This window comes from Lemur catta, chromosome 20 (genome assembly GCF_020740605.2).
Source record: "Lemur catta isolate mLemCat1 chromosome 20, mLemCat1.pri, whole genome shotgun sequence".
NCBI classification, from domain to species: domain Eukaryota; kingdom Metazoa; phylum Chordata; class Mammalia; order Primates; family Lemuridae; genus Lemur; species Lemur catta.
Genome location: NC_059147.1, coordinates 33498908 through 33524800, shown reverse-complemented (window position 1 = coordinate 33524800; position 25893 = coordinate 33498908). Strand labels below are relative to the sequence as shown.

General features: G+C 64.4%; 1 protein-coding gene across 1 annotated transcript; it reads left to right on the top strand.

The window, feature by feature from the left end:
• On the top strand, window positions 1–25580 carry SLC7A5 (solute carrier family 7 member 5). Its single transcript, XM_045533787.1, has 10 exons — window positions 1–597; window positions 12486–12611; window positions 18553–18658; window positions 19452–19496; window positions 20126–20249; window positions 20951–21054; window positions 21385–21481; window positions 22734–22883; window positions 23943–24120; window positions 25501–25580. Exons 1-10 carry the CDS (start codon window positions 57–59, stop codon window positions 25554–25556), a joined length of 1527 nt encoding a protein of 508 aa, XP_045389743.1. The 5' UTR covers window positions 1–56; the 3' UTR covers window positions 25557–25580.
• Window positions 25581–25893: the final 313 nt, after the last annotated feature.

The following is a 25893-nucleotide window of genomic DNA, read 5'->3' as shown; positions in this document are numbered from 1 at the left end:
GCGGCGCGCGGCGTGGCCGGTGCTCGCCGGGGCTCGCGGGGCGCACGCGGCGGGGCATGGCGGTCGCGGGCCCGAAGCGGCGCGCGCAGGCGGCCGCGGCGGCCGAGGAGGAGGAGCGGCAGGCGCGGGAGAAGATGCTGGCGGCGCGGCGCGCGGACGGCGCGGCCCCGGGCGGCGAGGGCGAGGGCGTGACCCTGCAGCGCAGCATCACGCTGCTCAACGGCGTGGCCATCATCGTGGGCACCATCATCGGCTCGGGCATCTTCGTGACGCCCACGGGCGTGCTCAAGGAGGCGGGCTCGCCGGGGCTGGCGCTGGTGGTGTGGGCCGCGTGCGGCGTGCTGTCCATCGTGGGCGCGCTGTGCTACGCCGAGCTGGGCACCACCATCTCCAAGTCGGGCGGCGACTACGCCTACATGCTGGAGGTCTACGGCTCGCTGCCCGCCTTCCTCAAGCTCTGGATCGAGCTGCTCATCATCCGGCCGTCCTCGCAGTACATCGTGGCGCTGGTCTTCGCCACCTACCTGCTCAAGCCGGTCTTCCCCACCTGCCCGGTGCCCGAGGACGCCGCCAAGCTCGTGGCCTGCCTCTGCGTGCGTGAGTATGGGGCGGGGGTCGTGGTCCCCGGACTCCGCGTCCCCGGGCCGTCCCTGTGTCCCTGGACCATCCCGGCCACTCCGGGCCATCCCTGAGTCCCTGGACCATCCCCGTGTCCCTGGGTCCCCAGATTCTGGGTCCCTGGACCATCCCTGTGTCCCCAGGCCATCCCAGCATCCCCGGGGCCATCCCTGAGTCCCTGGGCCATCTCTGGCAGTTCTAGACTAAGGTCACTGGCCCCAGCCCACGTGGGTTTCATTCATTCGTTTACTCCTCTCCCAGCAGCCCTGGGAGTGCCGCAGTGACAGGACAGCAGGGTCCCTGCCCTGTCCTGACCCTCACCCTCAGTGGGCAGTCCCCTTCCCCACTCAATCCACTGAGACTGGAGCAGTGCCAGGTAGTGCCAGCCTGCCTTTGGCGCTTGCGGAGCAATACTCCCGGCCTCTTGCGTGGCACCCACGTGTAGACCGAGCAGCCCTTCTTGTTTGAGTTCCCGCTGCTGCTGACTGGTTGAGAAGAGGGAAATTGCAGCTAAAAAAAAATAAAAAGTCATTCATTTCTGCTCTCCAGACAGCTTGTTGTCAGTCAGTGACACAGGCTGACTCATAGCCAAACACTAGTAATAAAGGCGCTGTGGGGAGCGGGTGCTAATGTGGAGTTCTGCCAGGGTTGCCCAGTGCCGAGATTAAATCTGTGTGTGTCGGGGGCACCTGGGCCTGGGGGTCCCGACTTGTGCTGAGAAATGGCCCTCGGGGACAGTCCTAACGTGGTGGGCACAGCGCCAGGAGGTTTTCGCCAGGCCAGGGAGAACTGCTGCTCTGCAAAACAGTTTTCTTGTGGGATTTCAGGGGGAAAAAGTAGTTTGTACCAAATGCCACGGGATTTTTTTTTTTTTTTTTTTCCTGCGCTTGGCAATTCTCAAGCTCATCCTGTGGCCTGGGAAGTGTCCTGCTTTCAGAGCCCGCAGTGGAGCCCTGGCCCACCCAAGACTTAGGTTTATTTGCGTTCGGAGCTGCCAGCCCGTTTAAGGATCGGCCTGGTCTTGATAGTGCGCACAGGTACGGGGCCAGGAGGGCTGGAGGTGTAGTTTTGGGTCAGGAGCCCTGAAACCCAGGGGACTGTAATCACCAGGAGAGGCTCGTGAATGGCAGGCCTGTTGGTGCTGCTGGCGTTTTGGAGCCTGTAGACTGTTTCCTGTCTGCCGCTCTGTGCGTTGTGGGGAAGGCGTCTCGGCACTTTGAGGCGTGCTCCAAAAATGTGAGCGTGTGGCAGCTGAAGTCAACAGGGTTCTGTTTGGCTGCCTGAGACCAGAGCTTTCCTGAGGCTCTGAACAGAGTAGCCACAGCACCGCGAAGGGGACATTATTTGCCCTTGTAGGGCGTCTCAGCCATGTGGGTTTCAACTCTAAAAACACTTTGTTTGGTCCAGATCTAGGAATAGCAGTAGTTTCTGCCTGAGGCCGGGAGTTGGGAAACCCGTGGCTCTGGGCAGGGCATTGGCCACGCAGATTTCAGGGGGTGCCGGGCAAGGTCCTGCCACAAAAGGATGGGCCTCTGGGAGAGGTTACTTCCCTTGCCTGTTTGTCACAGGAGAATTCGACTTGTCTAGTTTTCGGTATTTCCAGGTGCTGTTTAATGCTCTGCCCCGGCATGTAATGAGGTGGGGAATGTCTTTAAAGGGCGCGAGGGCTGGTCTATAGAAACGGGTCCCTGGGTGCCGTGTCCTGACTCTTCCTGCTGGTGCTCGGAGAAAGTCAAGGGACCTGCTCCTTGGCCCACAGGAGGGAGATTTAGGGTGGAGGGTTTTCTAATTTTCTCTCTCTGATAAAATAGCGAGTCTCGCATGAATACATTGTCATTTACAAGTTTGGACAATACGGAGCATATGGAATGAAACGTGATTTCCACGCTCCTCCTGCTTCACCCCCGGGGTTGCCGTGGCTGACTGTGGACCTCCAGAGCCCTCTCTGCTACCAACGGACAGTGGGCTTATTCCTTTAAAATATCAGCTGGGTCGGAGTGTGCCTGTGCTCCACCTTTTTAAGGCTAAAGCGTTTCCACATCAGCGCACGGAGGGGCGCCTCCCCCTCCGGCGTTTTAGAGACGCACTTCATGGCACCGGCTGGACAAGGAGGGCGTTTGGGGTCACGCTGTGTGGACTGTAATTTGGTCGCTAAAGTGCCGTGCGAAGAGGCTGTGCCAAATCACACATTCGTGGTTTTCTTTGGTGACAATAAGGCTTTTAAAAACATTTTAAAGAGCTTTCCAAGAGTTCTTTTTGGTCAAGTAGGGAGAGCCTCGGGATAGGTTCTAGAATACGTGGCCCTTGCCAGCACTCTTGACCCAGGGTGAGGGTCCCTCTCCGTGGGAGTGAGGGCGGCACTTCTCGTGTGTCCTTCAGCCGTTTGCAGCTTTTCTCTGACCCACCTGTGTGCGTATGGGCGTGGGGGGGCGGGGGGGATATTGCTTTTTTTTGTTGTTGGAAAGAGGATTTTCAGGGGCAAGGGGACATGCTGTCTGCAGCGGCGAGTGTGGTCGAGGGCCGGGTGTCAGACAAGGAGAAGCCGCATCCAAACACTGGGACCCCCGCGGAGAGAGGGAGACGGGCTTGTCTGGGGCTGGCAGAGGCCGTTGGTCCCAGGGTGCTCTGCCGCAGGACCAAGAGGGGTGATGGAGGTCCTGGGAGGGGAGACCCTCCCCCGCCAGGGGTGCATCTGAGAAGGCCCGCAGCGGGTGGGTGCGGCAGCCTCACAGGCGGAGGGAGAGAGCTACGTTCTGCGCGCAGGGGCCGCCGAAGCCCTGTCTGGGCGGGGTGGGCCCTCCAGGGCGGGCCTGGGACACCCTCCTAAGGCTTGTGGACGTTGTTCCTGAGGCAGTGAAAAGCCACAGAAAGTTTTGGTGTTTTTTTATTTTGTATTTTTGTAAGACAGTCTCACTCTGTCACCTGGGTAGAGTGCAGTGGTGTGATCACAGCTCACTGCAGCCTCAAATTCCTGGGCTCAAGCAATCCTCCTGCCTCAGCCTCCCGAGTAGCTGGGACTACAGGTGTCACCACCACACCCAGCTAATTTTTCTATTTTTGTAGAGACGGGGTCTCGCTCTTGCTCAGGCTGGTCTCGAACACCTGACTACAGGCGGGAGCCACCACGCCCGGCCAAAAGTTGTATTTTTTAATGATCCAACATAAAGCTGGGTTCCAGAATTCCTTCTCAGGAAGGGAAAGGGCACTCTGTACCCATCTGCCTTGAGCCTGGTCCTACAGAAGCTGCCACACGATGGCTTTAGGGTCTGTCCCCCAGCACATGTGCCTGTGAGGCTGCCTGACAGCACCAAAGGTGTGGATTTGAGAGCGAAGTTCTCTCTTTGCTGGTGATCTCCTTCCTCGTTCCCTGGGCACGTCCCACAGAAGGTCCCTTTCTGCTTGTTATCTCCTGTCAATCAGCGCTTAGAGTGAGCCCCAGGACAGGGAGGGAGGAGAAATCCCTTCCCTGGGGGTCTGGCATTGGAAGATGGGGGAGGGAGTCCTTTCACCTCCTTTCAAGGTGTGCCCCGATTTTGTTTCCCATCAGGTGTGAAGGTGAGAGGAGCTGGCTCCCTAACTCTCTCTCGTGACCTTGACCGTCACGTGCAGTTTGGTGGGAGACTAGGCCTATGTGGGTTATTTATTGCTTAATAAAAAGTTGGTCGTGTTTACTTGAAATGCAAGCGACGCTGGGTTTTATCTTATCGGCAGAAGGCACAGGCCGGAGTCGAGATTCTCCCGGGCCTGGGTTTGATTCCGGCAGTTTATCTGGCCTCCCCGGCCACGGCTTTCTCTGCACAGTGAACAAGTAGCATCTGCCTGAGTCAGGGTGGGGTGGGGGTGGGGGCGTCCAAGGTCACGTTCAGGCTCATGTCACGGCCCAGGGCGAGTTCTCGGGAAGTAGAGCTCCCGGGGTTCGGAAGGGCAGCGTGGGGCTATGGCTCCCTCCGCCCAGTCGAGGACGCTCACCCGAGCCCGTGGGTGTCAGGGAAGTGGCCTGCAGGCGGCTTCTCCCAGGCTGGGAGCAGAAGCCGCCCACGCTCTGCTCCTGCTTCCCTGGGGGAAGCCGCCTGCTGGGACGGCCCCCGCTGCCGCTGTCCCTGAGGGGGTCCTCAGCCTCGCAGAGCCCCTGTCTGCTGAGGACACGTCTCGCCTTCTCAGGGGAGACGTGACGGACTGGCACACCCGCCTGGCCGTTTCTTGAGCTCTTGGCGGGTGTGCAGCTGGGGACCGTGGCCTGACAAACGTCACCTAGTCGGGAGCAACCCGGGTCATGTTTCCAGGAGCCCCCTGGGGCCCTCCGGGCCTGTTTCTGACGGTAAAAGAGGATCTGCCCAGCCCTGCCCGGGTGTCTGAGGAGTCTAGGCCTCGTGTGTTCATGTGTGCGTCACTCGCCAGTCACATGCACGGTGACCGTCCTGTCCACACGGCCTCCTCTCCTAGACAGTGAGCAGCCCTTGGACTGGCTTTCTCGTGGAGCCAGAGCGAGAGAAAAGCCCGTGGGCACCGTGGGGGTCACCGTGCTGGCCCCTCCGCTCCCGCAGGGAGGGTGAGAGGTGGGTTTGGGTGGGGCCGGCTGGGAGGCAGCCGGTCAGCGGGGTCACGGGTCGGGGGAGGGTGTGCGTTTCACCTCCAAGGTCTTCGAGCCACCGGCCACCTCTGTCCACCCCAGGGGTCCACCACCGTTGCCCACTGCTCGCCCCAGCCCTGTGGAAAGCCCAGGCCAGGGTCTGGGGACCCTCGCTGAGCCAGGCCCAGGGTCTGGGTGTTTGAGCGGCTGGGCGGACCCCAGACTCTGGGCCGCGAGCTCAGTGCAGACGGGGGCCGGGCGATTAGTGCTGAAATCCACTTTCCCAGCCAGACATGAAAGTGCCGCTGCCGCCCGGGCAGGTCACACCGAGCCACGGGATTGGGGCTGAGGCCCGAGGGGGAGCGCACAGAAGCACATGACCCCACGGCAGACGGAGATACCGGCGGGCATTTCTAACCCTTTTTTCCTGGGTCACAGACCCCTTTGATAATCCAGTGCAGTGTGCAGAATCTGTCTGGAAATGTGTGTCAGGCGCCTTCCTGCCAGTCGCCGCCGAGCAGTGGGGCCCCGGGGCCTCCGGCAGGGCCACACCTTTGGACCCACATCTCACCACATACTCTGCACCCCAGCCTTCGAAATGTCTTATTTCACAGCTGGGGAAACTGAGGCAGGGGTGGGCCAGGAGCCCACACGTCCATGCTGACCACCATTTGTCATCAGGCGTGTGGAGCTGCGTCTTTGGGGAGGGTGGTGGGTGCCAGGGGCTGGGGTGGTGTCTGTCACCATGTCCAGGAGGCCCGGCTGGCCGGGGCAAGGACGCAGGCGGATCAGAGGCTTGTCTGTTCCCGACCCTGAGGAAGCTCCCGTCCCTGACTGTGGAGCGCTGGACCTCTCAGAGCGAACCCCAGGGAGCCAGAAACCTTCCATCTTTCTGTCGAAGTTGAAGTCTTCACTTCGCAAACGAGCTTCTGGGGCGGGTTTGGCTGGCCCCTCTGCAGCGGCCCTCGCATGCCCACCTCCCTTCTCTGTCCTCTGGGGGCTCCAGCGGGTGCCGCAGGACTCTGCACCCAGCAGCCCCGGGCTTCGCCGCCTCCCTGTGGGGCTGCCCAGAGCGCCCGTCCCCGCCCCAGGCGTCATCTGCAGGACACCCGGCAGCCCTTCCTCCGTCCCAGCAGCGTCCTGAACCCCCGCTCGGGAGGCTCGGCTTCCTGAGTGGCCTCAGCTCCCGTGTGCCCCAAGGAGCTGGTAGGGGAGAGGCCGCTAGGAGTCCAACCCCCCCTCCGTCAGACCTGCCCCAGCAGAGCCTGGGACGGCTCTGGGCACTGCCCACCTGTCCCCTGCCCTGGGAATTGTCCACTATGTGAAGCATTAGCACCGACTTCCATCTGGGCTCTTGGAGTGTGATGCACGCAGCCTGAGCCATGCTGAGTCACCCTGTCCTTGGGGTGGGCCAGCAGCTGTCACTGCGGAGACCATATCGGGTGTAAGCTGCTCACACTGGAGCCGGGACAGAATCGAGGCCACAGAGACCCCGAGGCCAGCCCAGCCTGTTGTCCCTGTCTTGCCAGCATGCGATTCTGCCCTGGGCTCCCAGGGGCTCCCTGGGCACGTGCAGGTCAGCTGCAGGGCTGGGGGTGTCCCCTTCATGGACTGTCAGCCTGAGTGGCTGGAAGGCCGGGGCCACTGCAGAAGGCCTGAGCCGGGCCCTGCCTCTGTCCCTTAAAATCTGTGCATCCCTTGAGCTTTGTGACCCGGGGCCGGGTGCTTGGCCTCTCTGGGCCTGTGTTTCAGAGCTGGGAGCCGGGGAGGGGGCGGGGGTGGCGGGTCGTGTCTGTAGAGGTCGTGGCAATGGGTGGCGGTCGTGGCAGGGGAGGGGCCGCCAGGAATCCGACACCCCTGGCTGGGCACTGTTGGCAGGAAGGCAGGCGGGAACCACCTGGAGTGTCGGCTGTGGTGTCCAGGCCTCTTCAGCCCAGCCACGGGCCTTGGGGCTCTTCCTGAGACGCTGCAGACCCTGCTCAGAGCTGAGGGCTCCCAGTGGGCCAGGGCTCCGTCTGCCCTGGTGGAGCCTGATCCGGGCAGGGAGCTGTGCCCCTTCCCCTGCAGGCTGCGCGGGCTGGGTCTGAGCGAACCCGCTCAGCGAGTGCTTCCCTGCTGTCCGCTGGGGCTGCCCTGGAAGCTGAGTGCCCTGTCCAGGGCCGGGCCGTAGGCTGTCTGAAGTAGAGTCCCACACAGCTTGGGGACAGCAGGGTTGGAAACCCATCAAGTGGCCAGAGCATGAGCAGGTTTAGGAGACCTGGGTGTCCTCACTCCACTCCAAGGAACTACTGTGTGACTTTCGGCAAGCCAGACAACCTCTCTGGTCTCCATTTACCCCAACTGTGAAATGAGGTGTTGGATTGGATGCTGTCAGCGCCCTCCTACCCCTAAGACGCTGTGACTGAGGCAGGTTTCCTATCCTTTCTCTTGTCAGCAAAGCTGTTGGAGGCACAGGGGGTTTCCAGGCACAGATGTGCGAGGCTCTGTGTTTAGCCCGTGAGGGAACCTCCTTATCACGACACACACAGCTCCATGTGTCCTCCGAAGATAGTCCCCCTGCAGTGACCTGTCAGATTAATGATACTTTTGTGGGGTGCCATAAAACATGTTTGCATGTTAGTTTGCCCCTAAAGCAGGCAGGAGTATTTCTGTGTTTGGAGGGGGAAGGGAAGCCCAGTCCTGTTGTGTAACTTGCCCAGAGTCACACAGCATTTCCAAACCAGGTGGCCTGATTTCAGAGCATGGGTGGGGCTCCCCTTCCCATCTGTCCAGGCTGTTTCTTGAAATTAGGAGCCTTAGGAGACCTTTATCCCCCAGGACACTTGCATCAGACGAACCTCACAAAATGAGAAGTTGTGCTTTGCCAGTTTTCCTGCTCACCCCAGGACTTGGAGTGTCGGCAGATTTCAGAGTGACTAAATCTGCCTTTTTCTGGCCTGTTTTGAAATGAACGTGACAGCTCCATCCTGGGTAGCTGCTGACACCTCTCCTCCCGCCAGCGAGAACTGTGTGTGGTCGGGCGTAGCTCAGCCTGGGCTAAAATGGGAGAAATATGGACGCACGTGTTCCAGGGCTGATCGCAGGGAATTTGAACGTGCGGCGCCAGGCTGTGAGTAATTTCTTTCCACGGAAGATCGGCGCATCCACGGAAGTGCAGAGGTGGGTAGGGCCAGGCCTGGGTGCCTGTTTGCACAGAGCGTCGTCTGGCCGGGTGGGCCGAGTTCTCTGCAGAGACTGGGCATGAGAGTTGGAGACGGTCCTTCCACTTCCTCCCCGGGAATGGCTGCCTTTCCCTCTGGTTTCCCAGGTCTTCGAGGTTCTGAGTTCTTGGTGGTTAGGCCTGGAGCCGGGACAGCAGCGTGGGCTGGCACAGTGTTCCTGCCGGTCCTGGAGGTGAGGTCGGCCTCGTGGGGTGGGGACAGGAGTCCCTGGGTCACATGCATTGGTTTTCTGGAGCCCAGTAAAGGTGATTCTATGTCAGGAAGTCACCCCTGGTTCTCTGGGTGGGGTCTGGGCACCTCGCGGCCGGCCTGACCAGAAGCTCTGGGGTGTCTGATTCTGCAGCCCCTGGGGGATTCTGACTCACTCAGCAACAGGCTGACTGGTCACTGGGGTCTCCCCGAGGAAGTGTGGGACCCTCCGTGGTTATCAGCCATAGGAAGTTGAAAGCAGGAAATGAACCAGTGCTGGGGCGGGGGCTCTCAAGGGGCCAGGGAGGAGGGCGCGGATGGTGATAAGACTCAAGTGTGTGGGTACCCACCGAGTTCAGGGTCCCTGTGTGTGCTGGGTGGGTTTGGACGAAGGCATCCTCGGGAGCCGGGGTCGGCTGCAGACAGGGCTCCCGGGTGCGATGCCGAGTGTCGTGTTGGGCAAGTGCCGGGCTGGGCCGGCCGCCAGGGCTGGGTCTCGGGCCAGCTGTGGTCGCAGTGGTCAGCTGGTGCCGCTCCCTGGCCCGGTGCCAGCTGCTGTGCTGGGTGTACCCTGGGGGACCAGCCCACCGAGTTCCTGGAATCAGGGAAGCCCGCCAGCCACTTCCTCTGACCTGTCTCTGGGCCTGCCAGGAGCAGCCAAGCTGCTGGCAGTTTTGGGGAAACCGATCTCATTTGCCTGGCGCGTTTCCGGCAGCCGAGCCCCACCTGCGTGAGGCAGCCCCAGGCCGGCTCCACCCGAGCTCTGGCTCTGAAACCACGTGCAGAAAGCACCTTCTTTCTACAGAAGGCTGCTCTGAGGGAGCCCCTGGTGGCATGTTAGACCCTCCGCGTCTGAAAGGGGCAGAAGGTTACACCCGTGGCTGGCACCAAGCCCCCCTGCACACAGCACCGCATCCCACTTAGAAGCCCCAGGCGCTGAGGCGGGGTGCGCCGAGGGGGGTCCACAGTCTGTCCGGCCAGGCGCTGGGCGTGGCGGGGACTCTCCTGCCGTCCTAGAACAGCGGGACCCCTGTCGGGGCACACCCAGAAAGTGTGGGTGTTTCTGTGGCTCTGATGCCCGACCCAGGTGGGGCTGGGAGTGGGGGCTGCAGGGTACCCCTGGGGAGGAGGATGAGGGCAGCGAGCCCCTCCGCAGAGGCCTGGCCAGGCAGGGTCCCCCCGGCACGCACTCCCCTCCCCCAAGAGGCCCCTGCGTGGCGAGGCCGGCCTGCCCGGGCCGTCTGCACACAGCAGGGGGGCTGGGCCTTATCTCCCAGCCCAGCCGTCGCCGTGGCGGGCACAGCCGCGCTCACGAGGGGTGCAGGCTCGGGGCACCCGGGAGGGCGGCTTCCTGTCACCGTGTCGGCTGCCAACCTGGCAGTGCCCTGTCCCGTCCCGCCCACCCTGGTGGGTTAACAGCCGCGGCCAGTGCAGGTGACCCTCGCTTACGGCACAGGCCCCCTCTGCCCCTTTCTGCGGGGGGCGAGCACGTGCCGGGAAGGGGGGCCACCTCCCGTCACCGCCAGCCTTGCTCAGGCCGAAGGCACTGGATCCGGATGAATCCATGTGTTTGTCCAAGGTTATGTTTCATCTTGACATTTAAAAAAAGGAACACGGGGACAAAGAAGCCCTTGTTTACTCATCATCCAAAGGCAACGAACATTAATATTTGATCATAAATATTTTTTAGTAAAAGAAGCAAGTGTTATGAAGCCCCCTTTGTTCTGCCATCCTTTCCGTCCCCTCCTGGCTGCTGAGACCCGGCCGCGCCCGCTGGCCCGTGATCTGTGGTTATTTTTAACGTCACAACACGGATCGTCTTAGCCTAAGAGGGGCTCAGTGCGGAGTGGCGCGGCTCTGGCACCTGCTGGCCGTCTTCCGTCCGCCTGGCCTGTGGCCAGGGCTGCTTTCCTCGGGGAGCAGCTGGGCTGCGTGTGGGCGGGGCGGGGCGTTGAGGTGGGGCCTGGCCTCCATCCTGCCCACGGTGACAACTGTGACAGTGTCATTGCCGGGCGCAGCACGTCAGCACAGTGAGACAGCCCGTGGCGAGGGGCCTCTGGGCGAGTCCCCCCCTTTCCTGGAGCCCCGTGGCTTCCTCCGAAATGTGGAGACTGGCGCAGAGGCGGCAGCAGCGTGCCGCTCGCCCGCAGGAAACCGGAGATGGCCAGCCGGGGACAGCGCGGGGGGCCTGGCGGGAGCGGGAAGGGCTGGGCCACACCTCCCCTGCCAGCCTGCGGCATGAATGGGCCGAGTCGCGGTCACCGGCCCTGCCAGCAGGAGGGAGGCCGGAGGCCTGCGGGGAGGGGCCCGGGCGCTTGAGTCTTCGTGGCCACACTGGGCTGTGAGCAAAGTCGAGGCTGCCCACCCGGCGGCAGGGAGGGGACTGCAGGGGGACTTCAAGTATTTCATTTCAGCAACAGCTGCTCAAGTAACCACTCTCAGACATTTTCAGTCCAACTTTGTCAGCGTGTAGTAGACGGTCAGGCCTGGCCAGGCAGGTGTGTGGGGACACCCGGCCGTGGCCCACCCGAGCACAGCAGGGACAGTTCCTGGTTTTCTTCCCCAGATGACAGGTCTCCCCAGTTGATTATCATGGATTCATTTCTTCCGGGCTTATTTCTCGAGTTGCAGAGTTGCATACCATTAGTTCAGCAGGGAAAAAGCCACCTGGTGTCCCCCAGGCCTGGGTTGACCAGGCCTCTCTGCGTGTCATTTCTGTCGGGAAAAGAGGAGCCCGAGACCTTTCTAGATGCTCGGAGCCCCCTGAAGCCCCCAGAGCTCCCTGTGTGTCTCTCAGGACCGTGAGGGCTGCGCTGGCGTTTCCAGGTGTGAACACGGCGTTCGCGGTCACCAGCAGGAGCCGGGAAGGGACCCCCACAGTGTCCTCGCCGTGCGACTCCCGAGCCCTCACCACCCCCGCAGCACAGAGGGGCCCCTCGCAGTGAAACAGGAAGCGAGGGCTGTGGGGTTCGCTGCCCCTGCGTGATGTCATTCATGCGTGTTCAGCTGTGCGACAGCTGTGTCCACCGGCTCCGCACACCTGAGCCCCCGCACGCACACGCACACGCTCGGGGCTGGGGCCTGGCGGGGCCGGGGGACATGCTGGTGCCTGGGCCCGTCACAGCCGCCTGCCCCCCAGCACCTTCCAGGGCGGGGTCTCAGCCCATCTCTGTGGCCTCACTCAGGACACTGCGAGGTAGTTGGTGCCATTTTCAGTTTCGACACACGCCCTTCGGGCAGCTGCGGGCTCGGAGCCCTGAAGTTCCTGGTGGCCAGGCCCACCCCGGCCTTCCCGGCCACCAGGCACAGCCCCCCCCCGCCCCCGTCCCCCTGCTGCGCTCCTGGGTGGGCTTGTGCTAGCGGGAGACCTCAGTCACCTGTTCCAGCTGTTGGCTCCACAGAAGGTTCTCCTGGGAGACAGGGTCCCCAGCAGTCTCATAGGCCAGGCTGTGGTGTGGAGCAGGTGGACAGCCGTCCCCCGGGACCGGCCAGCCTCCATCACTCGAGTCTCTGGGGACTCCGGGAGCGCAGGTGTGTGACAGGTTGGTGGGGGGGAGGGAGGGAGGGTGGTTTCCATGGCGTCCGTGAGGCCACAGCTCCCTGCAGCAGCCTGGGGCCCTGCAGTCCCACTCCTCTGTGAGTTTGACGGTTCCAGCCTGGGGCCGTGGCCCTAGGGAACTGTCAAGTTCATTAAAACAGGTCCCAGAAAATCAGAAACCACTTCGGGGCCTGGCGTGGACGGGAGCCCGGTTCTGTTTCTGTCGGACCCAGACCCAGGCCCCGGCCCAGCGTCCCCCACAGGGGCTCGTTTTGCCTCTCGGCCGCCCCGGGGGCTAACGACTGTCCCACGTGACCCGCGAGACTCACGCCAGCCTCTGTCCCCACAGTGCTGCTCACGGCCGTGAACTGCTACAGCGTGAAGGCCGCCACCCGGGTCCAGGACGCCTTCGCTGCCGCCAAGCTCCTGGCGCTGGCCCTGATCATCCTGCTGGGCTTCGTGCAGATCGGGAAGGGTGAGTGTGGGCCCGTCCCTGTCCCCATGGTGCTCGCTGGTGCCACACAGTGTCAGCTGCCAGCACGCGGTGTCAGCCCGGGGACCAGGGGGTGGGGGACACAGCCCGGGAGCAGCTCTTGCCGTGTTCTGTGTTCTGGGGTTCACGCCCCAGTGAAGTTCGTGAGCCCCAAGTGCCCAGTCTATGGTGGTGACCACACCTGGGGGACATGGAACATTCTAGCCCCACAGGGGCCTCAGCGGCCAGGCTGACCTCTCGTCTCGTGTCGGCACCACGTGACCTCGGCCGTGGAGCGTGCTGTCCTGTGGCTGGGCCGCGCTCCTTGTCGTGCAGTGGCTTCTTCGTGGTTCTCTGGGGGCGTGTGGTTGCCCGTGTTTCTAGCTGTCGTGGAAAATACCGTCAGGAACACTCGAGTTCCCTTTCCTGGCTGTTTCCCGGAGAGGTCGCCGTGTCCCGGGCTCCGCCTGCTCCCAGCCCCCTGCTGGCCCCACGGGGCCCCTGGTGGATGGTGCGCAGCCGCCTGGGGCCGGGGAGGGGCCGTTAGGCAGGGATGGGGGCTCTGCGCCAACCTCGTGAGCAGGGGGCTCTAGACCAGCCCACATTTGCCAAGAGCTTTGTCCTGGGCAAAGCCAAGAGCACGGCACTTGGCACCTGGTTCGGCGTCCAGCAGGCGTTAGCACCTGTCAAGGTCAGCGTCCTTGAAGGGAAAGACCCCACCTCATCCTCAGGCAGCCCAGCGTCATGACCACCTGTGCAGGGAGGTGGTCGGGGCGAGCCGGGCCGGCTGAGAGCCGTGGTACGGGCGGAAGAGAAGGACTCCGCCGTGTGCCCGGCAGACCTGGTCCAGCCGGGAGACGCTGCCCCAGGGATGGGTTGCTGGCGGGGGCGTCCATGCGCCTGCTCTGGTCAGACAGAGACGGGGCTCGGGAGAGGGACCTGAATTTCACAAAAGCAAACTTGAGTGGGGACAGCAAAGAGCTTTTGTTCCACGTGAATGTATAATGTGTTTGTCGTTCCGCTTGCTGTGGGAAACACCCTGCCCCGGCAGGCCCGTCCGAGCTCTGGGACACAGTGCAGCGTCGGCAACATTCCTGCCTCCTGCTTTTCTTGGAGAGGTTCATTTTGTCCCCAGATGAATGCCTCTCCTTCCAGGGGACACACTGTTGAAATGCTGACCCTTTTCTCCCAAGCAGTTGTGCAGTTTTGTCCCCAAGTGGGCGCAGAGCCTGGGGCAGCCTGTCCCAGCCCCACCGATAGCCGTGCGGGGCCGGGTCCTTCGAGGCGGAGGCCTGGCTCTGGCTGCGCACCTTGGCCGCCGGCCGGCGCTGGGTCTGGAGACCGTGGCCAGAGCCTGGCAGAGCAGCCGGGCCCACACCTGTGTCTGTCCTTCACCCTGGTCCCTGCTCCACCAGCCTGGAGACGGGGCCCTCCTCGCCTGCCCTGGGCACTCAGGTGGGGTCCAGCAGGCGGGGGACGGTCGTGAGACCCATGCACTGCCCTCGCCCTCCCCGCTGGGCCCTCCCCGGCCCCGTGTGCCAGCTCTGCCGAGTTCCGGCAAGGACGCGGCTCTGCCGTCCAGAGCTGGTCTGTGTGGGACTTCAGACAGCTCTGCACGTGAACAGGAGGGTCTTCTAGGGTGAGGGACAGGAGGCGGCGGCTGGGTGATGGCAGAGTGTGACAGAGGGCAGCCCTGCCACACCTCCCAGGGAATCAGAGGAGCCCTGGGCTGGGGTCACCTGAGGGGTCTGGATTTAGTCCCAGCGTTTTCAGAGGGGGAGACAGCAGCCCAGCTGGCATCTCAGATCTGAACGGCCGACCCACATGTCGTGGGTGGGGGCGGGGGAGGTGGGGGTGGCTTGGACAGGGTGGCCACAGGGAAGGTACAGGGGCACCCAGGGCACCGGGGTGATGGTATGGGGGTGTGGGGGTCACTGCACCCCCAGCCTGACCTCGCCCTGCTGTGTCCTGTTTGTCGATGGCCCCTCCCCGGCCACAGCCAGCGGCGGCCGCAGCCTTGCCGGACCATTCCCAAGGACGCATGGGTGGCCAGACCTTTGTTCCGGGGTCAGGAGTGGGAGTGGGGTGCACAGAGTTGTCTCTCCGTGCCCGGCGACGGCGGCCAGGCCCCCTGGGGGACACACAATGGGACCCGCTATGGTTTTGCTCGGGCTGCAGCGTCCGGGGTGGAACAAACTGGTCCCTGCTTGAGCGGCTGCCGACCGCGCTGGATCCTCGGCAGATGAACAGCTTCCCAGGACTTCCTTCTCCTCCCCACGCGCTTCCTTGGGGATCTCGAGTCCCCTGGAACGAGACCGCCCTTCTGCTCTGTCCACAAAAAGGAAAGAGAGTCCCGGTCTGCCTGGGCTTTTCTCCCTGCCCGGAGAGCGTTGGTGGGAGGTTCCTGTGAGCGGCTGGCCTGGGCGTGGTCGGCAGCCGCGGGCAGAGCCCTTGCTGGTTGTCCTGTGCCGTGGGCAGTAAATGACCACGCACTGCCAGCACCCGGAGCAGGGGACAGATGTGCACTGCTCCTTAGAGTTTTCGAGATAATGGTTTTCATTTGGTTCTCAGGTTATGGGGCCCCCAGGCTCAGAGAAGGGGGTAGCCTGCCCCAGTCCCACAGCCTGACCCCACAGGTCCTGTGACCAGGGGCACGATGTGGGGGGACAGGCCCACACGTCCGTCCTCGACGTGCGTTTGGGGAGACGCACTGCAGGGCTGGGCAGCCGTCTGCTCGCGGGAGGTTCGTGTGGGGCGTCGGGTGCGGGGGTGAGGCTGGCGGGACATTCCCAAGTAGCTGGGCTCATAGCCCAGACACCAGGCCTGGGAGGACACATTTGTCCTGGGAGGGTCTAGGTCGCAAGGACATCTTCTTGGGCAGATCCCTGAGCTTCTCTAAGCCTCAGTTTCCCCATCTGTAAAATGCTGGTGGCAGCTGCAGCACCCGCAGGGCCACTGGGCACGCCGAGTGGGAGGCTGGCTGGGGGGCCCACCACCCTCTGGCCGGCATCACAGAAGCCCCAGGACCCCGCCAGCAGCCAGAGGCCACCAGGCCCCCTTGGTGCCCCGCTCAGGGTCCCCTGCCGAGTCCCTTCCTCCTGAGGGGCTTCCTGGAGGAGGCAGCGCTGCCCTGGCCTCTGTGGCCACAGGGAGGAGACAGCACCGGGAAGCAGCTACCATGGAAGGTTCCATAGGGCCCTGAAGAGGCGCCCCCAGAAGCCCCGCTCTGCCCTCGCTGTGCCTCACACCTGCTGCACTGCGAGGGGAGTCTCAGCGTGAGATGCGCTTCCACCGGGGGGTGGGGGGCGGTGCTGGGGCCTGGGAGCAGCCCGTGCCCACTGCCTGGGGAGCCTGTGGCCAGCTCAGGCCACGAGGACATGCAGGCTGGGGCTTGGACACCAGGCCCTTGTGGCCGCACAGCTCCGGGGCTACCGGTCCCAGCCCAGGGTGCCCAAGGTGCCGGCAGGGCTGGTGTCCGGGGAGGGTTGGCTTCCTGGCCCTCACGTGGGGAGGGGGCTCTGGGTCTCCTCTCACAAGGACGCCGATCCTGTCGGGTCGGGACCCCCCCCCCCCGCCGTCCCACCTCACTTCCCTAACGGCCCCGTGCCCAGACACAGCCACATGGGGTTGCAGCGTGGACATACGGACGTGGGGGGACGTGGTTCCGTCCGTCGCAGGCCCCGGGCTCCAGCACAGCTCGCTGGAGGCAGGGCGAGCCTCCAGGGCTCAGCGCATCCCACGTGAGTCCAGGACGTGTTTAACCGAGAGACCAGCCCTGACTCGCCCTCGAGCTGCCAAGTTAAACCTTCCTGGGAGCTCCCAGGCCAGCCTCCCCTTGATGGGGGTTTCAGGGACCTGTCTGTGAGTGAGGCATGTCCCAGGCTCGTAGTGACACCAGGACAACAGGACGCCATGCACAGGGGCCCCTGGGCACACCTGGACTCAGGCCGGGCTTGAATTCGGCCGTTGCTCCAGGTGACCGGTGCCCAGAGGCAGGGTGGCAGGGGTGCTCCCTGCCCTGCGTCCACGGAGCCTGCGGACTTGTTCCAGCCCTGTGCTGGGGGCACTTCCTGGGGTCCTCACAGCCTGTGGGGTTGCGGAGTTGGGAGGGGGCTGATTTTCCAACCCAGATCTGAGATTCAGCGTTAACCTCGAAGCCAAGGGGCCGCTCTGCCAGGGGTCTGCAGGACCCGAGCCTGGCCCTGGGGAAGGAGCAGAGATGTCTGGGCCCAGCCAGAGCCCCCAGACCCAGACTCCCGGCCCCCCGTGGTTCCTGGCCGTCACACAGCCAGAGGGCAGCGGCATCCGGGACGGGGCGCCAGAGCTGGGCTGGGGGCTCCAGGGGAAGGGGGAGCCGGTGCTCGCGGGGGGGCCAGCATGGCGGTCGCTGCGCCTTCTCCGAGCCCACAGCGGGCGGTGGTCACGAGCGTGGACCCAGCACCGGCCGCAGCCAGCCCACCGCGCAGACGGGAGCTGCTCCCTTGGCCGTGACTGAGAAGCGGGTCCCCCACCGCGGCTGCTCCGTCTGCGACTAGGGCACACCGTGTGGGGCCAGGACGCTGTCCCGGGTGGCCGAGGCCGGCGGGCTCTCTGCTCGTGGGACCCCGTGGCTGCCGAGACTCACGGTGCTGCCTGCACCTGCCAGCTCCGGGCCCCGAGCTGTGATTTGTGGCCGCAGCCCTCTGTTCTCCCCCTGCAGTGTCACGCGGCTGCCCTCTGTCTGCCTTTCCTGTGTCCTACACGGGCACTTGTCACTGGACTGGGGCTGCTCTGAGCCAGCGTGACCTCAGCCGGCATTCTTGAATGAATTGCGTCTGCCAAGACACGTTCCCCGATGAGGACACGCTCCGCGGTGCTGGCGGGACGTGAATCTTGGGGGACGCTATTCGACACACTCCGTGACTTGAGTGACCGCCCCGTGGCACCCCGGGGTGGAAGTTGGGTGGACGGCAGAGGCTCTGGCCGGCAGGTGGTCGCTGGTGTGGGGAGTGACTTCCCGCCGTCGGAGTGTCCTGATCCCATCCCTGGAGGTGTGTCCGTGGCTGGGGCACACCAAGGCCCGTCGGCCCCCAGGGCTGGCCCAGAGTCCACCGCCATCACCAGATGCGGCTCTTCCCGGGCCTGGCCCTGGAGAGGCCCTGGCGAGCATTCGACCAAGCCTTTCCCTCTGGACACACGGAGGGCTGTGCGAGGCCCCGGGGGCCACCAAGGGCGTGGGGAGCCTTCGTCCTCTGAGTCGGAAGCCAGAGGGCTGCTGTGTGGGCCGGGTGGGAAGAGGTCGGGCCCTCGGGCCCGTCCCGGGCTCCTCAGCCACGTGGGCACCTCCCAGGCCTCTGTCTGCGAGGGAAACTGCGCCTCGGGGTGGGAGTGTCCCCCCACCGCTGCATCCGCATGACGCCATCTCCCCACGGCCGCGGACGCTCCCACCCTGTCACCCCAGTTCTCGAGGGGATCCCGCTGACGGGCCGGCTCTGCCTGGTCCCAGGGTTGCCGTGGTGTCTGTGACCTGCTGTGCTCTTGGCATCTGGTTGTGCCTTCGCCTTCATGGTGACCCCCCGCCCCGCCCCAGTCCTGTGAGGAGGACACGTCTCACGCACGAACAGGGGAGCCTCAGGCGTGAGGGGGCTTGAAGGTCCTGCCCGGGCTGCGCTGCTCTGCCCCGCGATGGGGTGCAGGGCATTGGCGTGCCGGCTAGGAGTGAGGTGGCGGCGGCTTGGTGACCACTGCAGCTTCTGGCCACCCTGGGACCGGGCCCTGCGAGCCTGTCTCTCTCGGGGGACACGTTCCTCCTGTGTCGGGCAGACGGCTCCGCAGTGCGTTCAGGTGTCGCCGTGAAAGGCCTGCACCCCGACATTTTCGTGTGTGACGGTCTTTTGCTCCAGGAACATTCCAGAACTTGCTCACGCTCTCTAACCCCGCATTCCTTTCTGTGTGGCTTTGCCAGGTGAAGCGTCTAATCTGGATCCCAAGTTCTCATTTGAAGGCACCAACCTGGACGTGGGGAACATCGTGTTGGCGTTATACAGTGGCCTCTTTGCCTACGGAGGATGGTACGTTCTAGAATGTCTGCGTCCTTTGGCCTGGGGACACAAGGGCCCCAGAGCATCCAGAAATTCCAAATCTAGCCATCCAGGGCAGTTGCAGGGGGCGCATGGCTGGAGTAGGGTGGCAGGGGACCCTCTCGTGGAGCCACTCGGGGCCACATGCGTCCCAGGAAGCGGGAACAGATGCCCGGCAGCCGTGGGCGGGTTTCCCAGCCCGCGTCCAGCCATGCACGGGAGCCTCGGTTGGCAGGAGGGATGTGGCTGGGCCTCCCCCACGTCCTCAGGCTGGCCCTGCTCCCAGGCCAGCTGGACAGGGCCATGAGCATCGCTGCCGTGTGGCATGTGGGCAGGGAAGGTTCTGGAAGGCAGGTGATGGTGGATGGGGCGCCCTGGAGCAGGGACGGCAGGTGCTGAACTAGCACTTCCAGGTCTGCTGGAGTCCAGCTGCGCAGACCGTCTGTGACGGCCACCCTTGGAGTCTCCCCAGTGACTTCTGACCCCGGGTGTCTAGCCACCACCCTCAGTGCTCCCAGGGCCGTTCGAGCTGCACGTGAGGCAGCTCTGCTGGGCCTGGGGCCCTTCTGTGCCCGTGGGGGGTAGAGCGGAGTGAGGTGGGCGCCCCCCACCAGGGACGGGGGACAGTCACCATCCCAGGGCACAGGGAGGGTCCTTGGGGCATGCAGAGGGGTCTCCTCTCCTACCCAGAGCAGCCGGGGCGGGGGGGTTCCCTGTTGGATTCTGTGTTCTTTTCCTAATGATTTCCTGTGTTCTAATGAGAAACACGTGATCCAAATTCTAGGAACTACTTGAATTTTGTCACGGAGGAGATGATCAACCCCTACAGGTACGTGGAAGGGCGGGTGGAGACATCCCTGTGTCACTGACCTGGCAGCAGAAGGGGCCGCGTTCCACCCACACCTGCCGGTGGCTCGGCCCGGCCGCACAGTGGAGCAGTGATGCGGGGGCGGCGGGGCCAGCGAGGCAGGGGCAGCCGGCTTCTTTCTGGCCGTCCCTTGACCTTGAAGAAAGCTTCCCTGAGGGTGGGCGGCAGGTATCCCCAAGGCCCCCGTGCCACGGTCAGCTGACCCTGGCACCCGAGGGTGGGTCTGTCCCCTCCATGGACAGTGTGTGCCCGAGTGTCCAAGGTCCCTGCAGGGCGGGGTGGCCAGGGAGGAGCCGCCGTGCTCTCAGGCCTGGTTCCGGCTTCACGGCTGTGGCAGAGCCATGGGGGCTCAGACTGGCGACCTTGGCCCTCCTGAGCCCTCGGGTCACCAGAAGGAGTCCCCGTTTCTCAGGCCGGGAAGCTAAGGCCAGCGGCGAGTCACCACCCGGGTGCGCACAGCTCCCGAGCGGCCCTGCCTGTGCTGGTGGCTTCCCCCGGAGCCTGCGCAGTCGGGAGCTGCCGCGGCGGGGCAGGGCCTGGCTCCGGTGCGGCCTCAGCCGGCAGCATCTCCCTGCGCTTCCCGCCCCCAGGAACCTGCCTCTGGCCATCATAATCTCCCTGCCCGTCGTGACGCTGGTGTACGTGCTCACGAACCTGGCCTACTTCACCACCCTGTCCACCGAGCAGATGCTGACGTCGGAGGCCGTGGCCGTGGTGAGACGCGGCCCCTGCCCCCTGCCCCCTGCTCCCTGCTCCCCGGGCCTCCTGCCCACGGGGGCTGAGCAGTTGCCATCGGGCCACACTACAGGGGACTCTGCTAGAGGGACCGCAGAGGCTTTGCCAAGCTGCCCGGAAGCGTGGGGGCGTCCTCCCCCTCAGCTGGTCATAGAGTCACAGGGGCTTTAAAAACCCCAGAGCCCGGGCCGCAGGCTGCACCAGTGATAAGTCAGCAAGTCCAGGGTGGTCCCCGGCTCTGGTCATTTTTCTGTCTGAGCGTGGACGGACTGGAGTCCGTGACGGGCCACGTGAGTTAGGAGGTGCTGCTCCCGCCAGCTGGGCCAGCGAGCTGGGGGGGACGCCGGGGCGGTGTCCTTGGGCGGCACGGCCGGGCCAGCCCCCTGCACAGCTCCCAGCCCTGGCACTGCAGCCGGTTTCCTGTGTGACAACGTTGGCTAAGAGCCCCCTGCTGGCAAAGCGCCATGCCAGACCCAGTGGAGGACCAGTGGCCCAGCCCCCAAGGTCACTGTGCGAGCAGCAGCCTCCAGGCGGGTGGGAAGGGCCGGGGTCAGGTGAGCCCACCTGCGCGGCAGGTGGGGAGGTCGGGGCCCCGGGGCTGTCGGCACCGAGGGAGGTCACGGGCTGGGCTGCTTAAGGGGCAGGAAGTGGGGCTCAGGCCACCGGCTGTGTCTGTGCAGGACTTCGGGAACCACCACCTGGGGGTCATGTCCTGGATCATCCCCGTCTTCGTGGGCTTGTCCTGCTTCGGCTCCGTCAACGGGTCCCTGTTCACGTCCTCCAGGTGAGCGTGCCCAGGGCGCCTGGAGAGCTTGTGTCTGTGACAACGAGTCACGTGCAGTTAGAAAGTTGTCCCGATGCCGCGGTGAGGGAAGCCCGAGCTTCGCGCTCCCCCACCCCCGTCCCCGCCCCGAGGAGACTGACTCAGTGCTCTGCGTCCTGGTCTCCCCTCAAGGCCACCTGGGCTGGAGCTAGCGGTGGCTCCTGAGACGCCTCCTTGCCTGCTGAGTCTGTCAGGGACACCGGGATCGGGCCCTGCCGCCCGGCCTGCCTGAGTGCCAGGACAGGGCACCCACGGTGCCAGCTGGGCTGACCACCCTCCCTCTGCCCACAGGCTGTTCTTCGTGGGGTCCAGGGAGGGCCACCTGCCCTCCGTCCTGTCCATGATCCACCCACACCTCCTGACGCCCGTGCCGTCCCTCGTGTTCACGGTAAGCTGCCGCTCAGGCCCCCGGGCCCAGGGCCCGTCTGGGGGGGCTCCGCAGAGGGAAGCACAGCGCTAGTCCGCACTCCGCGCCCCGCGGCTGCCTGGGGCGTGGCCTGGGCAGCGCCACAGAGGAGCCCACCGGCGTGGAGCGATGGTGCGGGAGATGCAGACGAGCCCGCAGGAGCGTGGCCTGGTGTCTGCTGTTGTGCACTGCACCACGTGCCCTGCTGATACCAAAGCGTACCGGAGGGTTTTTTGGTTTTTATTCGTAAAGTAACATGTAGTTGTAACAAATAATCAGTGTGAAGCAAGAACTCCGCCCAGGGAGCTGCTTCGTTTGCCGTGCACCCCTCGGGCCTTGGCGGGCGCTGGCAGGTGGGGGCACAAGGTGTCTGTTTAATGGAGTGACTGACACACTTTCTCGGGCTGGTGTTACATCTGTCCCTGCCAGTATGCGTGGCACTAGCTCCCCATTGCCGTGGCACAATCACCCCAAAACGTAGTGGTTTAACACGAAACGTAAACATGAAAGCGTTTATTATCCCACAGTTTCCGTGAGCCGAGAACTGGGGCGGCTTGGGCGGTGGTCCTGGCAAGGTCCTAGTGGGAGGTTTAGTCGAGGTGGCGATTGGGGTGCAGGCTCCTGAGGCTCAACCAGGGCTGGCCGGGCCCTGCCGGGGGCTCCCTCTCACGGCTGCTGCAGTGTCCTTGTGGCACGGCGGCTGTGTCCCCCTAACACCGTGGGCCTCAGAAGTCACGCTCCACCCGGCCGTCCCTTCCCTCTGTCAGCAGCGAGTCAGCAAGTGCAGCTTCGCTCGAGAGAGTGGGAGTGGGAAGTGTCGGGGAGTTCCGGTGTGTTCTGGAACTGCCACACAGTTCGGTCTCCGTTTGGAACCGGCTCTGTAGCCAGGTGTGCCCAGGTTGATAAGTGTCCCCAGTGGTGGGTGTCTGATCGGCTCCGGCTGTGCCCGCTTGAGCCGCCGCGGTGCGTGGGGTTCGGGTTTGTTCGCCGGCCACGTGGCGGGGCCTCCCTCGTCCTTAAACCCGGACGCTGCCGTTTCCTCACCGCGTCCCTCTGCCGTCCAGACCTTGCGTGTGGCCCGGAGCGGTTTGAAACTGGGCAGGCAAGAGGGGCCAGGCAGACACAGCCAAGCCGGACGGTCCCCAGGGCAGGTCCCCGAGGCAGGGTGGCCGCCGCCGTCCCGCAGAGCAGCCGCGGGCGCCCGGGCTCAGCCGGGCCTGTGTGTGTCTTGCAGTGCGCCATGACGCTGCTGTACGCCTTCTCCAACGACATCTTCTCCGTCATCAACTTCTTCAGCTTCTTCAACTGGCTGTGCGTGGCCCTGGCCATCATCGGCATGATGTGGCTGCGCTTCCGGAAGCCGGAGCTGGAGCGGCCCATCAAGGTGAGGCTGCGCCCCGCACGGGGACAGCAGGGTCGGAGGGGCCTGAGGGGCCCTGGGTCGGGAGCCGGTGACCCGGCGTGGCCTCTGGGTCCTGCCCCCATGTGCACCTCAGCCACACCCCAGCCGGCGCCTCCCCCAGGGCTCGGGCTGCCGTCCCCAGAGCAAGAGTGCCTGACGTGCTCCCGCGTGGGCACGGCGGGATCAGTCCCGCCCGCGACTGTTGCCTGTGGGCCTGCCAAGTGCCAGGTGTGGCTCCGGGCACTGAGGTCATCCACGGACGACAGGCCCGAACATGGTCCCACCCTGAGGGCGCTACAGCGAGAGGGGGGAGGCACACGGGAGGGGGGCAGGGCCTGCCTGGCGCAGCGCCGGGAGGGGCCAGGGCAGGGCAGAGGCGGGGCGGGTTCCAGTGCCGGGCAGGGCACGTGGGCAGGCGCTGGTCTTCCAGCCCGTGGGGCCAGGGCAGGCTGGCTTCGCCCTGAGTGAAACGGAGGGTTTGGGGGACGCTGGGCACAGACTGGGGCTGGGCCAGGGTGGGCTCCCCTCTCCCTCGGTGGCTCTGCCCTGGGGGCCGCTGCTGTCAGTGAGCGGGTTTCTCTGACAAGGGCCCAGCCTACGGAGGCCGCACTCCTGCTGGGGGCCTGGTAAGCCCCTCAGCCTTGGCCCCCGACTCCCACGTCAGGGAGTGAGAGAGCAGAGCCCCCTGTGGCCGCTGGCCCAGGACCACCTTGCTCCCTGTGGGCTCTCGAAGCCTGGGCCCGGCCGCGTGCGCTTTAAAACACGGTCTCTGCGCCCCAGACTACAGCCCGAGAGCCGGCCATGGTGGGGTTGGCCAGGAAGGGCATCCCACCCTTCACGGGGGCCAGCTTGTGCCCCCCTGGCCGGGGGTCTGGGGAGGGAGGCTGGGGGGACCCCAGGGGGAAGGTGACTCCAGCCAGGGCACGAGGCCGGCCAGGGGCCGAGGGGGTGTCTCTGGCGAGAGGGGGTCAAAGAGGCAGCTCCCCCAGCTCCCCCCGCCCGCGTCCCTGGCGGCCCCTCATGGCGTGTGTCCCGTCACAGGTGAACCTGGTCCTGCCCGTGTTCTTCACCCTGGCCTGCCTGTTCCTGATTGCTGTCTCCTTCTGGAAGACCCCCGTGGAGTGCGGCATCGGCTTCATCATCATCCTCAGCGGGCTGCCCGTCTACTTCATCGGGGTCTGGTGGAAAAACAAGCCCAAGTGGCTCCTGCAGGGCATCTGTGAGTGTCCCCCGCCCAGGGGGTGGGGCAGGCAGGGGGTCGCGCCCTGGGACCCGGGCAGCAGCCTTGGCCGTCCCCACCTGCAGGGCTGAGTGTGCCCTGCTGGGTGCAGAAGGTTCCAGTCACTGCGGTGTGTCTGGCAGTGACGCGGGCCCACGTATTCCAGGGAGAGAAGACGCTGGGCTCCAAGCAGCTAATCTCTCACAAGAAGGGATTCAGAAAACCAGGCTGCTTTTGCCAAGTAGCAGAATCCCGCCCTCTGCAGGGCCGTGTGCGGTGGTGGCCCCAGGGGTGGCTTGCACACGAAGCCCAGTCCCCTGTTCTCACCCGCTGGAACCGTGCCCAGGCCCCGAGAAAGAGGCCTTGGTGCCTACGGGCCTAGACCCTGAACACCACCGCTGGGCGGCTTTTACAATTCCCAGGATGAGGCCGGGCACAGTGGCTCAGGCTTCCAATCCCAGCACATTGTGAGGCCAAGGCAGGAGGATTGCTTGACCCTTGGAGTTTGAGACCAGCCTGGACTACATAGTCAGACCCCATCTCTACAAAAATAAAAAATTAATCAGACTTGGTGGCTCACGCCTGCAGTCCCAGCTACTCGGGAGGCTGAGGCAGGAGGATCGCTTGAGCCCTAGGGTTCGAGGCTGCAGTGAGCTAGGCTGACGCCACAGCACTGCAGCTCAGACAGCAGAGCGAGACCCTGTGTCAGAAAATGAGTGAATGGATAGAATTCCTAGGGTGGCCAGGAGATGCCCCGCCCCAGTATCTGGCCCCTGCTGGTGACTGGGACACTACTCGCCATTCAGGTAGCACAGTCGGCCTCCAGCCGAGCCGGAGAATCCCTGTTACTGTCACACTTCCTCCCCGGAGCGATTTCTTTGTAGAAAGTGCAGTGTGACGTGTCTCCAGGGAGCCCTGGGTGACAGCAGCCGGTTCCACTCGGCTCCCCCAGCCCCGTCTGCGGGCAGTGTGGCTGTCGTGGGTGACAGGTGTGCTTGCTGCCTGCCAAGTCCTGAGCTCAGGTGGTGGCCTGGTGTGGCCCCAAGGGAAGGGCCCGTCATCACCCAGGCACCCGGGGGGGCGTGTGCTCCTCGGGCCTTGCTCACTACGGGCACAGGGCTCTGGACAGGCGAGGGGTGGACCGGGCCCCCTGCCCTCTGCCACCATCCCCGGCCACAGCAGGACGAGCGTTTCTCTGCACCTGACCAGGAGCTGCAGAGCCCGCTGCCAGCGGGAAGGCTCTGGATACCCAGGGGCCGTGTGCACCGATCGGGGGGTTCTGGGTTCTCGTACAACTTGGGGGTGCAGGGGTGCTGGGCTTGGTGCGAGCGGGGCCGCCTCGCTTCCAAGGCGGGGCTGACCCCCCCCCCTCCCCCGCAGATTCCATGACCGTCCTCTGCCAGAAGGTCATGCAGGTCGTCCCGCAGGAAACATAAGCAGAGCCGAGAAGCTGCCGGAAAGAAAATGCACAGAGATGATTTCACAGCAACTCACCCCTCAAAAAGCAACTCCAGTTCCCCCTCGTCCCCACGGCTCGGCCGGGCACCGCCTGCCGCCTGGTCCCTCGCCGTCCCCCCGCAGGCGGGCAGCCAGGTGAGAACTGGTACGAACCGGGTCCCGGTGCCCCCGGACTGTGCACTCCTCGACGCCTCCTGGAACGAGCGTGAGCTGTGAACTACGCAAAGCCAGCGTCCCCGACAACCGGCTGTCGTGTTGGGCCCTTCTCCCTTCCCACCTCGGTTTATTTGTATTTTTTTTAACTTAAGTTTTGGG